Source organism: Perna viridis, chromosome 13, assembly GCF_037379345.1.
Source record: "Perna viridis isolate PV_CMFRI_1.1 ecotype Kerala chromosome 13, ASM3737934v1, whole genome shotgun sequence".
Taxonomy (NCBI): domain Eukaryota; kingdom Metazoa; phylum Mollusca; class Bivalvia; order Mytilida; family Mytilidae; genus Perna; species Perna viridis.
In genome coordinates, this window is record NC_142457.1 from 9,311,872 (window position 1) to 9,330,158 (window position 18,287).

General features: G+C 32.7%; 1 protein-coding gene across 15 annotated transcripts in view; it reads right to left on the reverse strand.

Moving 5' to 3' along the window:
- Positions 1-7,952: 7,952 nt before the first annotated feature.
- The window catches only part of LOC148599485 (uncharacterized), a 139,115-nt gene continuing 128,780 nt past the window's right edge, over positions 7,953-18,287 (reverse strand). For all 15 annotated transcript variants that reach the window (XM_088557599.1, XM_088557594.1, XM_088557598.1 and 12 more), the window contains 8 exons: positions 17,764-17,918; positions 17,134-17,447; positions 16,436-16,575; positions 14,968-15,120; positions 14,263-14,421; positions 13,462-13,583; positions 12,004-12,159; positions 7,953-11,304 (listed from right to left, as the gene is read on the reverse strand). In XM_088557599.1, the coding sequence (XP_088413725.1) occupies positions 11,218-11,304; positions 12,004-12,159; positions 13,462-13,583; positions 14,263-14,421; positions 14,968-15,120; positions 16,436-16,575; positions 17,134-17,447; positions 17,764-17,918 (1,286 nt within the window). In that variant the 3' untranslated portion in view covers positions 7,953-11,217. The remainder of the gene's footprint in view (positions 11,305-12,003; positions 12,160-13,461; positions 13,584-14,262; positions 14,422-14,967; positions 15,121-16,435; positions 16,576-17,133; positions 17,448-17,763; positions 17,919-18,287) is intronic.

Genomic DNA, 18,287 nt, shown 5'->3' on the forward strand with positions numbered 1-18,287 from the left:
TACAGGACAGCATCCATTCATTAAATACAGTCATACAATATATAGTATACTCTTATGACAATATAGTATGACAATATAGTCAATTTCCTATTCATGGTCGAATGGTTGTCTCTTTGACATATTCCCCATTTCCATTCTTTATTATATCTCATAGACAAATTAGGTAATGAAACAGTTATTAAATGGGTTGGATGCAATAGACCAGAACATTTGTCCTTTGGTACTGAGAATGATCAAGTGTTTTATTGCACTCGGCCGTTGGCCTCGTCCATTAGAACACTTGATCATTCTCAGTACCTCAGGACAAATATTTTGGTCTATTGTATCCAACCGATTTGATAACTGTATAATATTTGTGGACAAAATAAGATTGAGTCAACATCTAGTGGTCAAGATTCACCATTAACAGAAATGATATATCAATTACAAAATCAACAGTTTTAATTATACCATAGTACATACCGATAACATATTATTAATATATTAAATCTCATTTTTGCAATTAGATATTATTCCTATTTACAGAGAAAGTTTACCACAACCAGTTGACTCTTTCGTCATCATTAATTAGAGTCCACAACACTAGCCCGTTTCAATATTTGACATGATGAATACAATTATCATGTAAATGTGGGTGTAATTTATTAAATATGACACAATTCAATTAAATTTTTAAAATATAAATATGTAAACATCACAAATGTATGTTGTTTTTTTTTTTTTGTTAATGGATTCCAATAGTCTGCTATGGACTTTGTTATAGAACCACCGGTCGTCTCTTGGATGTAACATTCAACTATAGACGTTAAAATCTTTTATGGGATACATATATTTTATATTATATGGCAATTTGTCATATCAATACAAAATAAACAAATACAAAAGTAATACAGATGTATCTACATTTAGCATAATAGTATAAAACAGATAAATTAACAAACAACTATCCCAGGAGATTACATTTTTGAGTTAATAAAACATACATTAAATTTGCAGAGATTTTTTTTTAAATCGGCAATGTTTCTATTATTCATTAATTCATTGAACTTAATAATGTTTGGTCTGTCTCTAATGGTCTTCTTCATAAGTTTTCTCCGCTTCTCTCATTTTCAAAATATGAATATAAAAAGAGGTGGTGGAATTCGTAACCAATATCCCCATTGCTGCATAATATGCATTTTTGGTCTTCCTGTGCAATATTTTGCCAATATTTCGGATTCTATTGGCAATTTATTGTTGACAGTTCGAAATTGACAAGTAGTTACTATGTTTTTTTATGTCATCTAAAACATTTAAATAATTATCAAATTTCAGTCCATCCTTGAAAATTCTATAGTTAATAGACATCGGAGAATTTTGTAACTGTAAAATCCAAACCTGAAAAAAATTATCTGAAGAATTCTGTTTTAATTCATGTTTGTATAGAGGTGTTCAGAACATGTTGGTTAATCCATATACATGTATATGATAAACCACAATCATCTAAAAGTGATTTGATTTGTATTTATGCCATGCCATGTAATGACCGTGTTTCCTAAAGGCAAAACTGTACAAGACTGCTGACAGTTTCTCTTGTTTTCCTGATATTAAATTTAACCAGTAATTGATCATACCATAAAGCAATGTGGGTTGAATCACTTTATGAAATAAATCAATTTGGCATTCGATAGAAAAATTATGAATTCTACCCCTTCTGAGAATATTATACATGGTGCGACTTGCCTTTATTGCGTTTGCCTTCGTTACCTTTACGAAACCACCTGTTCTTGAAAATAGAACACCTAAGTAAGTAAATTCGTTAACGACATATAGAGACAAATCATTATACTTAAAATTTAAATTATTTTGCATTCTCCCCTTTGAAAAAAAAAACAACAACCTTACTCTTATCAATATTATCCTTCAACTTCCAAAGTTTACAGTTGTCGTACAGTGCATCTAATTGAAGTTGTAAATAAGATACATTTAGACATCAGACATCAGAACGGTGTCATCTGCACATAGAATAACGAAAAGTTTTAGAAAATAATTCATCTCGTTTTTAATCTCATTAGAAACCAGCAACATTTTTACTTGTAAAAATACCTCTTGAACATTCACATATAACGAAAATAATGCAGGTGATAGATTTCCACTCCAACATTACAATTTAAAAAGTTAGAGTATTCCTCGCCATCGAATATACGTGATTTAACATTACTATATACATGTTAACAATTAATGACATTGAATATTTTTTTCATTTACAGAGGTCTTCAAAAGTGTTGGCCATGCACAGGCCCGGAATAGCAATTAAAAGTTTCCAAAAAATTGCTTAATCTTGCATTTAAGGTGCAATACCACTATTTCGGAAACCAGTCGCCTGCACATTTAAGAAAGTAGTTCTTAATGACACGAAGTAGTCCCAATATTGCACCCTATCATTCTCCTTGTTTAGTAGAGGTATACAAACTTGGTGTCATCTGGAAGCTGAATGAATCAGCAGTAATCTAAAAGAGTAATCAAGGGAACCAAGGTTATAGCGGTAATCAAAAGAATATAATCCAGGGACAAAGACCAGACATGGAAAACAGACACACACAACAAAGAACATAAAGTAATTAAAATCATACATACAAAGTAACAAAAGTAAATGAGCAACTCGGACTCCACTAAAAACTGGGAGCATGGACCAGGTGCACCGATAGGGTAAGCGTCCTCTGCTTTTCTAGAAACACCCGCCGAGTTGCTCATAAAAAGTCAAGTCCGGGGTAGACAAACGAGGACAACTTCATTTTCTTTATTCAGTGTAAGGTAAAAAATAAATCTGAGCAAAGACTCTAGGTCCCTTGACATGGGTAAATTTCAAAACAAAATCCTAATTTTGGGGATTTGATACACCGCATCTACCCCAAAGAACTTGAGATAAAGGATACTACAGACATTGTGAAGTCAGCCTCATATCTTGACCTACACTTAGAAATCGATGGTAAAGGAAAACTATTGACCAAACTTTACGACAAACGTGATGACTTTTCATTCAGAATTGTCAACTTTCCTTTCATCTGTGGCAACATCCTTTCAGCACCTGCGTATGGAGTGTTCATATCACAACTCGTACGTGATGCCAGAGCTTGCCGAAACTACGCAGACTTTTTGTATGGCGCTTGGACTCAAACAAATAGGCTTCTGGAACAGGGTTATATTGCTACAAGGTTGAAGTCATCACTACATAAGTTTTATGGTCGTCCTCATGAACTCGTGGATCGTTATGGTGTATCCATCTGCACCATGAAAACAGATTTATTCAATGGGTCATAGTTTTCCTTTCCTCGTTTGTCTACCCCGGACTTGACTTTTTATGAGCTACTCGGCGGGTGTTTCTAGAAAAGCAGAGGACGTTTACCCTACCGGTGCACCTGGTCCATGCTGCCAGTTTTTAGTGGAGTCCGAATTGCTCATTTGCTTTTGTTACTTTGTATGTATGATTTTAGTTGTGGATGTCTGTTTTCCATGTCTGGTCTTTGTCCCTGGATTACATTCTTTTGATTACCGCTATAACCTTGGTTCCCTTGATTACTCTTTTTCGTCTGTGTTCGTTGATGACTTTGTTCATCTCTTGCTTATATGCTTTTTCTGAACTCTTCGTCAATTTTTTTTTCTCAGTACTTCTGCTAATTTTATATCATCTTCTAGAATGCGATAGGCTTTTCTCTTTTTTCAACATTCTTGGCTGAACAAGGTTTGTTTTATTTTTTATTTTATTTTTTGTGTCTTTCTCTTTGTTATTATTTACTACAATGTATAATAGAACCAAACACCTTTTCTGCCTCCAATAATCGTCAAATTGCATTCTGATTACAGAAGACATTACAAAAAACACACACCAATTTCATAATGCATTGTAGCAGTGCGCCAGTTTTCGTAATACTCAGGTTCGAGGTCGGTTTACATGGAACATCCAGATTAATGAAAACAAAACTCTCCAACATACTGCGTAATTGAATTACAAACTTCTAGTTGGCTTTTCTCGATTTCTAAATATTTTCAAGTCGAATTTCAATTTATCGACCTCCAGGTCGAAACTGTCTGTCAAATCATTCAAATTTAAGCCGCCACAATCATTGAAATATTTTGATTGGCTGTCATTATCATGCTTTGATTTAGTATATATGAAGAATGTTCGAATATCGTCACCAAAATCAAGACCGATATGTAGTGAACAAAATTTCCAAGGACAACTACAAAACATAAATTTTAATCCACATTTAAAAGACAAACTATAACAAACGTTATTATGAATTTCATTACGATCCTAGCTATATGAAACATTGCATCATGCTTGCTTTTTATGCACGTTGATATTTTTAGACAAGGAAAAACACACAATGTCAGACATTGAACACTATTTTTGTCATGGAGTAATCTATATGGTACTATAAAAACTAAGAATTATGTAAAGAAACAGAGAGAGGCTCGATGAATTGTCACTGAACAAATGTGTGGAAATGTTTTGAAAAATGGTCAAAAATGTACCTTTTTCTCAATCGATCATTCGTGAAAAACAAATTTAATTTTGTCTCATTGCTTGTCTTTCTCCCCCAGGCGATCTGCTAGGAATCTCAAATGCACGTCGGGCACACTTTTAGTCATCATTTAGTCGGCAGTTCTCATATTTCCAATAAATGCTCTCATATTTTCAAAATCACGGAATTTGAATTTAACATGGGGTTTGACGGTTTTAACTGTTGCAACGATATCATATGGATATACCAAAATTAGGTAAAATAGAATCCTAGTTCTTTTAACATTTTTCTTTTTCTAGAAATCGGAAGATAAGTGTCGAATAATACATAGTTCTTTTCGTGATGTTCAATTCGTATATTTGATGTTTGATGGCCATGAATGAAATTGTCCAGGAATCTTTTATACCCACCCTTTCTCTTCTAATCAATTGTGTGCAATAAACATTCATTGAATCTTTGATGGTGTTGCGACACACCTTTTATCGGAAGGACGATATTTGGGTTCTTTCAAAAACTTAATAGTTTTCTTGGTCTTCAACGATGTTAAGGTCTCCAGTAATAACATGACCAAAGGATGCATTTCGCATATCGAATTGTAGAATTGGAACGATATCAGGATGATGGGCAGTCCGTTATCAATAGAGACAGAAGTGTGATTAAAAATAATATTTCTAGTATAGGTTTCATATTGGAATAAGATAGAATGGGAGGTTTTAGATTTTCAAAATAACCAGGTATAGATTCAGTAACATTAGAATCCATAAATATACTAGCCAAACTTAATAAATCAATACCTTTTGTTTGTATAAGGTACTAATAGTTCTAGAATTCTCAGGTTTGTCAGTTTTAGGAAACAGTTTCATAGTAACAATAAGATATGATTATTACTTATCAGTACTACTTCATATTGAGGGTTACATTGTGAAATAACATAGCGTTCATCTACCTACTGAGGCTTTATAGAAGCTTACATAGAATATTATGTGGTCTGTTATTTTTAGATATACCAAGAAGGTCGACTCATGAAGAGTAACTGAATGACGGTGGAATTTTCGTTTGTTCCGATTAATGCTTTTTGCCATGAGACCATTTGTTCCTAGTATTTTTGGTAATAAATTCCATAACATTTATTATTTATTTCTGAAGATCTCAACATATACCATTTAGACCGAGAGGATAAGCAGTTTGAAATTTCTTTATCCATGAAAGTTTGCAAATTGTACTCAGACTTTTGATGCTGCTTTTGAGACTGTCCATCTTGTAAATGAACTACATTATGTACCTCCAGTGGATTCTATGTAGTGGTTGTTTGTTTAAATGTTGGTGTTCGAGAGTTCTGTATTTGTTCGGTCTCTGGAAACAATAAAGAGATGTTTTGAAAATCGTTTATGGAGAGACTGAAACATCCTCATGAATGGTAATAATTTGTTATATGCATTTATAGAAAGATGTCCCATATAAAATGTGTTACTTCTTTTTATCAATTTAGATCGAAGATCAGAATTGATATAGCAGTCGCAAGAGCATTAAGATTTGTAAAGCCTGGTAGCATCTGCAGTTATCGAACACTACCGTAGGTAAATAGTCCCATTGGCATACCCAACTAAAGTTCAAATACAGGTTGTTAGGTCCACTTTATAGGTATTTCTAATATACAAAATTCAATTTCATGTTATTTACGCCAATAATCAAACCCAATAAACAACTTTATCTGCGAACTAAATATGCTGATTACTCTGGTTTTATTAACCACGATCCAATTAAAAAATAACCAGTACCTATTTATTTGAATGCATTTACCCGAATAAACCAGTCGTTCATTGTCGATATATTCAAGTTGCCTATTTATTTTTAGAAGCATAAAAACATATTATGCTTAACTAGATATGAAAATCCTGCGAGATTATAATAGTTATCAATAATAAAATTGAAATATAGAGAGGAATGCTGAGTTGAGTACCAATTAGAAGAGCTGTCTTCAGGTATTTCATGCAGGCCCTAGCGGACAAAAGGGGCAGTGGTTACGATGAAGAAACTTGTATAAAGAAAGGGGTTTCAGGCTATTATTTGCCACTTATCTTCAGTACATTTTTTGTTTACAAAAAGGTAGCATAAGCCCCGAAACCACCCTGACGTATTTTTATTACGACTACCGCCTCGTGACATCAGGAGCCCTTAATTGACAAGTAAAAATGAAACTTTGAATAGCAATGCCATAGAGATTTCGATTGTGTATCTCTCGGGAATTGTGTCATTTTATTTTTGGTCTGGTGTTATTTGTTTTTGCAATAATCATTCTATCTGGCTATTTTAGCCACGTATGTGTTAATTATAATAGAGCTGTAGGTGCTCCAGGACCTTAACAGTGCATGGCAAATGTTTCCTACGCCAGACACGATTGGTGTCTCGTTAATTTTAATGTCTGTGTCTCTGGAACTAGATGCCCAGCGCTTTTACATGACACATAGGCGTCTATAGAATAACTTGTAGCACTTGAGCTATATAGCTTATCAACTGAGAAATGTAGCTAGTTTACAGGAACATGTATTTAAGGATATGATTTATTTCAATAATTGTGGCTTAATTTTGAATGATTTAACAGACAGTTTCGACTTAGAGGTCGATAAACTGAAATTTTGTCACCTTCCCTCCTTGAATAACTTCTGCTTTGATTTTCATAAAAAGACACGACACAATATATGAATTGAAAAAGGCCATTTATTGTAAAATGACGAAAACTAAGTATCAAAAGGACATCAGCAAAACAGAACTATATATACAGCGATTTACAATAAGTCTAGAATAACCTGAATTGTAAAAATACCGAAAGCACATACCTAACCCATGAATAATTTCTAAGCTGAAAATCAAAGGTAAGGGGCAGATAAATTGAATATCGACTTGAAAATTTAAAAACTGGGAATGGCCAACTAGTAGTTTGTAGTTTGTAGCACTGCCTGAGAGTTTTGTGTGTATTCATCTAGGTGTTCCAAGGAAACCGATATTGAACTTGAATATTACACAAACTGGCATACTGCTACCATGCATTATGAATTTTGATGTGTGTGTGGTTTTTAAATGTCCTACATAATCAAAAAGGTGAAATTAAAATTAAAACAAAGAGATCAATATTAACCATTTATAACAATAGGCTTGTGTCACCTTTGATTCCGATCCCGTACTTGCCATTTATCCCATATTTGAGGATTATTTTAGGTGTAAAAATTCAAACGATCCATATAAATTGATTCAGTACATGAGTACTTTGATTCAGGATTACATGCACCATGGGTGGAAAGTCTTTTTTGTTTTTATTGGTGTTGTGACTGAACATGCAAGGTCAGTAAGCCATGCTGCAAAAAATTACCAGTACTTACGGGTACATGTATATTCCAGTTGTCCCTGGTTACTGTAAGTTCTGTTCATGGTATTAATGAGACAAAAAAAAAATCTTTAAAATAATTTATTAATGAGTTCATTTGCAAGCACTTAAACAGTTGCATATTAGCATTAACATAAAACTTGACATACACAAAAATCACATGACAATCATGTGACATAATAATAGGTCATCACAGGTCAATGCTTCCATTTCATTATATATAATATATGCAGTTGAGGCAATAGAAAAGGAAGGAAAAAAGGGGGAAATATATGTGTATCCATAAAAATAAGGTCATTAAAAAAATCATACACCCTCATATATACAGCTAACCACAAACAGTTGGATTTTAGGCACATTTAAAACTAATACATATAGCCAGAATGTTTACATATAACACCTTTAACCCTTGAGTGAACTATAATGCTTTTTCACATTCCTTGCATATTTGTAATATAGCTTCAAACAATATAAAATCAATGACCATCAGCAGCCAAGCTTAGAGGATATCAACAAATACAGAACTAGACATGTACAAAGTTCATACAAAAAATATATTGCAGTATTTAGAAATTTCCATCCTTGGGAATCACAGTCTGACAGACAGGAAGAGTTATCCCCCCTGAGATCATATTAAAGCTTTGTGGTTATTCAATATTTACATTTACAGGACAAGATACCGTGATTCTTTACCTCATTTCTCTGCAGTTTCCAATAATGCCATATACCATCCAAATACTTATCTTATAAACGATTTAAATAACATCTTTTGTCCAGGTAAGCTCGTAGCATTAACAAAAAAGAATTGTTACAGAAAACTTCCAGCAGTACAAAATATATACTTGTTAATACACAGGTAATCATTTGATATTTCTATATGGAAAAGAGTATAATTTCTACTATTACACAAACATGTAAATCTACATATATCAAAACAGTCCTGCTGAGTGTATAAATACAGTAATTAGTAAACTATTTATGGTTACAGACATTGCCCTTGTTTGCTTGCCTCAAGCAAAACACAATGCTTGGTTTTTTTAAATACCATATTACCCTTTTTAGATTTGTACAAGTTTCTTCAGTATTTTTAGATCACATTCTGATTCAGTATAAAAAAGGACATCTTACACCTTTTCTAGTACAGGCAGTATTATTTGCTGCAATGACGGTAATTCCTAAAGCCTATTGGGACAACCATTTGATTTTGAGGAGGGTAATGGGGGTCAAATTTTGTGGGGTCAGAACATTTATTTTTGAAATATTGCAGGTTAAAAAATTTATTTTCAACTGCATCAGAGCAAGATTATTTATTTACACTTCACTGAGGTCAGAAAATTTATTTATTGTTTAGGAGGAGCAGGCCACTTCATTTATTTCCACAAACAGCTATCCCCCTCCCTTCTCTTTCCCTCCTCAGAATCAAATGTTTGTCCCCTAAAAACAGGGCATATATTAACAAATATACTTTTTTCTTCTCTTAACCAGTCCTGCTGAAAAGTATACATATTCTACAAAAAAAATAGTTGATATAAAGTGGATAAAATAACACATAATTACACATACAAGATCCAAAACAAAAACTTCTGTTCTTAGTACAAGACAAAACGAAGAGGCACAATAACAAAAACTAAACAAACAAAACACATTCAAAAGGTCACAACAATTGCATCTAGATTTGGAAGCATCACTGCCATGGAATCACTTTACATAAACTGCAATACTCAAAGTTGTTATGTCAATGATGAGATTTTCAGAAAATTCAACTGAATAACCTTATGTGATAGTTATGATAAATTTGACTCAAATTTTGGTTAAGTAAAAAGTAACCTAAGCTATAGTGTGACTTCACACAATAGTTTCATGACTGTTACATACATTGAAAAAAAAAATAAAAATGCACAACTTCAAACAAAATTGAATTCTTAAATTTCTTAAATTTAAAATTAATATGAACACTTCAAATTGCAGTGGAAATATCAGAAATGAACATCTCCCAATAAATTAAGTATTGCTTACATTTCCGAGTATATCAAAGACAACTATTCAGAAGAAAATATATATTTGGTTGTTAGGAACTTTGTTCAATCCATCTTACATGAACTTGTTGGGATTTACAAATGTGACCTCTTCAATACACATTGACCATAACAATTTTTAATTTACCCCACATATTGCTATTTGAAGAGACATTGTCCAGTACGCAACAGTCACAATGGTGGATTTCAATGATCACAGTCATGGAAGTTATTGCACATAACTAAATGCTAACAAAAGTATTTGAAGTAGATGAACATGAGTTAGCTCCCTTTCCTTGCACTGCCATTTGTTCTAATTCGGTTAAATACTTAAAAAAGTAAACCCTTCCAGGTTCGGACAATTGTTCGATTGACACATCAAAGTATTGTCACATCCTTTCAGGGAGAACAGCGTGAAAAGTCATTAACCTCAACCATTGATATCAGAATAAACAGAGATTCAGTTCAGAAATAAATGCCACATACAGTCATATTGATCTATTAGTTCCCTCCTCTTCCAATTCCTATCTTGTCGTTCTTAAAAATGATATGCCTAAAGCTTCTTTGATATGGGTAAGATGATTTTACTGAACATTTCTGGAAGCCCATTTTAAGTCTAATGCACCAGGGGAAGGTTTGAACAGACACAAATGGAAGTAAGCAAAGGTTTTATACAAACCTTCAGTTTTGATTTAAACAATTTTGTCCCCTAGACATAGTGATATTTGTGAACCTGTCATAACATTTTGTAAACACTCCCACATGAGGGGAGTGACTCCCACAAAATCAATGAAAAAATCAGAATTTCCCCACATAAAAATATAAGATTTGTGGGAGGTTTTGGGGTAAAATAACTACTTTTTCTGTGAAAAGTACTAAATAATTGTCTTTCTACATTAAAAAATTGTTTTATGTAAAAATCTCTCTCATGAGACAGTATCAGTGGGGGAGACTCTCCCACATGACCTATTCCAAAGGTCAAAGATTGACAGGTATGGTGTCTCTGTACCTTAACAGGCAAAAATATTCTAAATTAACCTGCCTGATACTTATTTGATGCAATACCATGTAATATGGGTTGATATGGCCAACAATGGTAGCTGTCTCTTGCATGTACAATGTTGTATCCTGTTTGTCAAGGCTCAGATCTTAAAAATACTTAAACTTTACGTGATTTTTTATGCACAAATGTCCATGAAATTTGAGCATGAAAACACATCAGTTTTCTCGATTTTGAGAAGTTGTCTTGTCCAGATACACAGGTACATTGTTAGCGGCGAGAAAGACATTGGTAGCAGACAGAAGTACATGTCCATTAGAATAGTCCAACGTCCTTCTTCAGTGAATGTTGTTTCCATGCTGGCAATGCATAAAATTCATCTTTTGTCATCTGTAGGTATTCCTGTAAAAACAAAATAAGGTTTATCGGAAGTCCACACAAAATTTTACTTAACCATACAAAAACAAAAATGTGAGATTCCTGAAATATGTGTTGGATATTTAAACAGACACATATAATAATTAGCCAGACTACAGTGCAATTGGCTGTCGGAAAAGGAGGCGTTATATATAGTTATTGACTAACATTCAAATATTAACCTGAATATGATAAAAAATGCCAATACAATGCAAAATACAAAATTGGGCCAATATGGTATTTAGCCGTTCAATACGCCATATTGGTCTGTATTGACTTAGTGGACTAGTTAGTCAATAAAGGTCTAATTGCGTAAGGTTTTCCATATTGGCTGAGTTAATGGTCCTCAGCTAGCGATGTTGAACTTGGGCTAGGCTTCAGCCCCATATGGCTAGCCTTGGACCAATAACTAAGCTAATATGTAAAACTTTACGCAATAATACTACAATATATACAGATTTGTTAGTAAGTTAGTAAGGCAAAACCTGAAAAGAAATTGAAAAGATAGCTATGTACTGAATAAAATTAAGAGAAGTGATTTCAGCCTTATGTGCATTGAGGCATGAATAAGATAGGTAGGTTTTTATTAACAAACCAAGGTATTGGAATTGAAAAATTTATCATCAAAGTGCCAGTTAATTAAATCTTTATGAGCATTAAAAAATTATCAAAAAAATTCTTTACCTCAAATTCCTCATCATCGAGGTAGGATTCTATCTTCATTGGATCAACTCCATCTGGTAGAGGGCGCTCTTGTAGTTCCTCAAACGTGTAACATGTCTGGTTCATCTTCTCCAAGATATCAGATAACAGAACCATTTGGTTTTCTTTCTTTCCATCCTGAAACAAAGAGGTAAAATATCCAGTACACTGGTATGGCTGAACAGGGAAAATACAAAACATGGAAGTTTTCAAAATCAGTGGTAAATAATTAAAAAAAAGACATATTATTAAAAAAAGGAAATGGGAGAACACTGGTTTTTTTTTTTTTTTAGAATAGTACTCTAAAATAACAATGTACATATATAAATATGCCAATTAAGTGGATTATCTCCCTTGGTCTATGAACAATACTTTATTTTTTTTTAATATTTTGCTTCAAGTCATTCTATAAAAATAAAAAAAAAAAAAAAAAAAAAAAAAAAAAAAAAAAAAAAAACAAACAAACAAAAAAAAACAAAACAAACAAAAAAAAAAATACTGCATGATTTATGAATCGTGGATACATAGCATAATATATCAGGTTTTTCCGATAACCCGGAAACTTTAATTAAAACTGATCTAAGAGAACTATAGATTCCTTCCCAAACAGTTTAAATCCATCAATGCTTGAGAACATTGCCCATTTAATTTGCAAGGTTTTGTTTGGGTTTCTATTAAAATATATATAACTCTGTTTCTTTTGGTTTTGCATTGTCTTGGCTATGTCCTCAGACTTACTCATATGATTTCATAGCCGAATTGAATTTATTTGCAAGGAGTTGGGTTTTTACCCATGCCTCTTATTAAGCAATAATATATTTAAAAGGTCAATACAAAGCATGGCATCATCATTCTGTCATTAATTTTCCTGAGAGCGTTTGAATTTAGACCTTAAACCGTAGGATTCTATGTATACATAGAATCCAAATCATCCTGATTCCACAATGCACATCTCATACCATAACTCTTTTGCCAAGGTAGGGGGAGCACGGTGTACATGAATGTGCAGAATAAACAGAAGATTACAGTTAGTGTCTGTCAACAATCCATTTTATGATAGTTATGATAGCACATCTGTTTATACAATCTATATTTTATGAAACTGAACCGTAAAATCCTGAATTTTTTATTTCCAATTTAAGAACAGACCTGATTTTAAGAGGTCAAGAAAGAAAGCAGAAATTAGTAAAATCAAAAGTAAATATACAGTAAAAACAAATTATAACGGTCAAATCTGGATCTGAAAAAGCGGAATTCTGCATTATGGTGGAAGAAAACCAGGTTTGTAAGTAACATGGATATATTCACAATCCATAGCGTGAATTTGAAGTAAAATTTCATTGAAAACATAGTAATGGTAAATATCACCGTGAAAGGAAAACATAATTACAATTAAATACACACACCACTTTATGGGAAAGTCAATCATAAATACCTTACCTTAAGGTTGAGTTCCTTGGCTGTTTTATTCACCTCCCAGTAAGGGAACAGGTTGGTGAACTCTAATGGTTCCAGACCACCATAGACAGCCACTGCCTTCAATGGACTGTCTGGTGATTTTACTGTTAAGAAAACACATTATTAAAAATCATACATTTAAATCTCATAAAGGATGTTCATTTTTATTTGGTTTACAAATACATTAGCAAAAAATAATTTTCATTTTGGAAGAACAAAGTATAATATTTTGATTGAACCAGTAAGCATAATTAATTTACAAGACTTAGGGTCAAACCAAAGTCTGAGGATCTAGCTTAATATGGAGAAATTTGCTTTTGAAATGATTTTATTTTTGTTTTCAGCACATGCCAACTATCATCTCCTCCAACTGAGCTTTATGCAAGTTTATATCTAGGGATGAACGAACTGGTCCATTGAAATTCACAATGATGATTATTCAGGAAGTTCTCAGTAACATGTTCATTCAGTGCAGTTCTCAATAGTAAGAGTAAAGACCCTTAAGGAAGTACATGTGTACTCATAAATAAGAGCGGAACAGTTATCCAGGATTCCACTTTCCCTTCACCCAGGGCAAGTGCAATTTTGGTTTGGGAAAGTCATTTATTTTGCTCTACTTTCCCTTTGGGAAATAGAAAGCTGAAATTTTTTAAAGGGTTTGTTAAGTTTGGATAGCAAACTTCAAGGGTGAAAAATAATCTTTCCCATGAAAACCTAAAATTTTGAAAAATCCTAAAACACTGGTGGAAATCTTCCTGAAATACTTGTTTAAGTAGAACCTACATTTACAGTATTGGAGTGCTGTCTGCATGGCACATTGTCTATCTATGTTGAATTTAGCTTGAGCTGATCCTGTTGTGACATTCTTTGAGTCAGAAGTCTCCTCTGGCCACCAGCCATGCCACAAGTATACAACATCACCACTGTCTAACATATACAGCTCTAAAAAATAAAATGAAAACCAATGAAGACTAAAAAGTCTCACATGGGGAGTCCTTATACCAGCACTTGAGAAGTAAGTAGTCTTGAAAGCTTAACTATTCTGGATGTATAAATATGATTATCTAATGCCTGCCTTGTAATTCAAACGGGGAAGGCCAAATCAGTAACTTACTGTGAATAACCTATGAAGAATTCTTAATATGAGTATCATCCCAGCTAAATGTCTAATTATCATAAATAACTCAACAATAGACAGATTTACACCAGTGTCAACCATGCATATATTAGGGTAAAAAATAACAAAATTTTTTGGGTTTTTTTTATACACATAGAAAGCTCTCTTCAACTGAAAGTTCATTGACATCACAAAGTAAAATTACATTATTCTTCTGATATCAAAAGGCCATTTGAGAATATTCTGGGGACATTGGATGAAAAATATCAAATGAGAATTGGAGTATCAAATTCTATAGTGAAATAAATTATAAAAAACCACCTAACTGAGAGAGTTACAACAGGGAACACATCAACTATCAGTACCATTACCTGGCTGAGATGTCTTGTATATATCTGACTGTAGAACAGGGAATGGACTGACTAGATCTGGTACCCTGGTGGGGTTCAGTATTTCCTGTACATCAAATGTGCCTGAGACACTAGTCATATGAAACAATCTTATAGACTGAGGTTCTTTGGAAGCTGAAAAAAACATCATCTCAGATAAAAACTTGTATTATGGAACTTTTATTAATTTTAATAGGATTTGTGGTGTGGTAAATAAACCCTTAAGCCAGATTTTCTGAAAATTTTTTTTAAACCTTTAAGTAATAGTCTTTGTAAGAATCATGCAAAATCTGTGTGTGATACAACCACAAAAAAAGGCTACACATTTTAATTTTTGTTATTAAGTTTATAGATCTCTATGATGAAGTATTTAATTCGTTCCAAGCTGTCTGCTCTTGAGAGATAATCCACATTGGAAATCCAACAGTTTTTATTGTATTTTAGTTTCATTTATAGAGTTATCTCCCTTAATTTTGAATTCTACAGTACATTCTAAAAATTTTTATCTCTTAAGAGCACGGTTAAAGCCACATGTTAATTTCTGTTAACTATAAAATTTTAAACAAAATATCAAACATTAAAATATGAAGGCTTTCCGAACATGAATTACATTTTGCATGATTCTTACCTGGACTGCTACTTAAGTTATTACTTCAATACTTCAAAATTAATCACTTTTATCTCTTAACAATATGATGCAGATATAACCTGTTAGAGGACGAAGCTGAATATTGGAATTTTTGAAGAATAGTCATGCCTGTTACAGTTAAACATTAGATAAGATTTATTTTTCTTCATAACTTTATAAAACTGTACCGGTTGAGCTATTAAATGTTAGTATTTGTAAGAATCAGACAAACTGGGAAAAATCAGAAACATGCATGTCAAAACCCCACCAATCTGACAATGTAATATCACTCAAGGATGTTTTCTCTATTTGAAAAGACCATTATTTGATCTCTGCATCATTGGATTTGCTCGTAAATTTGTCTATAGAATGTTAGGAAAATGAGGCTTTAGACAGAGTTGTTCATTTACAGTGCATTTCAATGAAATCATATCTCAATGCAGCATGATATGGAAAATTTTTTTCCCCCTTAACTCTGATTGTGTAATTAGTCAAATTACAGTATCAAAGTGATGGATTTTTTTTTCATACCACGTTTCACCAACTATCTGATTCTTATAAAGACTGACACTTAACATTTTGTTTTCTGTTGAAGATACAAAACTAGTAAGATCTTACTCTGTATCATTGGTTGTCCACAAGAATGTTACTACACATATCTATGTTATCCATTTAGGTCACCAGTATACCTTCCATGGATTAACTTCCTGTCAGACAGAAATAGGCTCTCAGTTCTTCTAAGATCAAAAGTTAACTTTATATTGTTTCACAGTATGAGGACTTCATCCTCTACTACTGATTCAATATCCTATTAAGATTTACCTGTGAGAAGAGATGAGTAAGCCGAGCGATCATTACGTGACACATCCATAACTCTCCAAAAATCTAATGATTCCTTGCCTTCCTCTATCTCTGTAATGGCTATAGTGGCCTGTTTGTTTAAGCCTACTTCCAGAGGACACCTAGAAAATGAAAATTCAAGTGGTTTGACATTTCACCTAAATTAGAAGTTAGATACAGTTATTTGGTTGCGGACATAATATCAGTTTTTATTCAATAAAAGAGTACTGAAACACTTTTATATTTTTGGTTTTGCTCAAATAAGCAAACATGAAGCTCACTTCTCATTTAATGATTCAACACTTATAGTTTCCTATTAATATAAATACTGCAAATTTGTTTTTTGAAAGAAACCACTTAGTAATTATGGAACCTTGTATTAATCAGTCAAATACCATCAGAAATCTAGTTAAAAAATTCCCCTAAATGATGATTTCAATTCCCCAATATAATGTTTGTCTAATTTAATTCCTACAAATGATAAATAAGGATTGAAGACTCTGTTATTGTAATGTAAACATATCAACGTTACAGTGTATAATTTTTCAATATTTTTGTGATGTTCAAATAACCACAAAAGATAGTATTGACGAAATTGTTTACTTTGTGTAAAATAAAAAAAAAAAATAAATAAATAAAAAAATAAACAACCTTGAAATAAATATATAAACTGCGCCTACCTATTTTTGAACTTTTCAGCAGCTGTCATGGCTAATTTTTGAGTATGTACTGGAGCTTGACACCCATGCCATACATAAAGTTTTCCTGTTTGAACATTCAACAACAAAATTGACGATCGGCTACGTAAACTGGCCATGTCTGGCTTAACCTCGATGAGACACATTTCGTTTTCCAGAACGTTACGAACACAATAACATTTCCACGGTCCCTGAGTATTGGTTTCCTCCTCCTCACGTTTTCCGATATGAATGATTGTCTCCCCTTTGAACAGGTTTAGGAAGCAGGGGATTTCTTTTCCTTCATCTACTCGAATCTAAAATAGAGGAGGAAAATTTCAAATTAAATTTTAAGATTAACTGTTGTTTCTCAGGCCAAAACTATTTTCAGTAATAACCTTAATAAATTGCCATAAAAACTAAATCTTCATTTCCTTAAAAAAATATACGAATATTCTGTGAAAAAGTAAAATCATGGTATTTCACACTCTATCACCAGATCATAAAACTTTGAGATAGGAGTGTACACAACTGTCTTTTTGTGATTAAACAGTTGAACCTATCACTGAATTTTTAAAATAAATGTATACATGTACATTCACTTGTGTGTCACAAAAAGACCATGCTACAGACCTGAGGTCCTCTTTCTTCATCAAGTTCCACTGTCATCAGAGCTGATGCCCCCTTTTCATTAATTGTAGAATTTTTTCCTTGCCAGAAGAAGTAAGCACATCTCTCCCTACCCACCAGTGACCGCCTAGACTGAGCACCTTTTAAATCTTTGGAATCTGAAAGGGAAATCAATAGAATTCAGAAATTAAAAGCATTCTTGATTTGAGGAAAGCAACTCAAAATAATAATCTCTGTTTCTTTTGTTGCTCTTGGTTCTTGTTCACAAAACAATAAATGTTAATTTATTGATTGTGAATTTTATTATATTAAATTACAGTTTTGTAGGCTAATTGGTTGAAGATCTGTGGTATTTGAAAAGTCTTTAGAAATCCTCATTCAAAGCATAATATAGGCAAAAACAAGATCCTTGAAATAATGGAAAAACAAAATCATGTTTGTAGCAAGTGTCTACTGACAACAACAACAGCAATCAAAACACAGATGACAGAAACATACCATTAAACAACTGTAAGTGTTTTGTAACG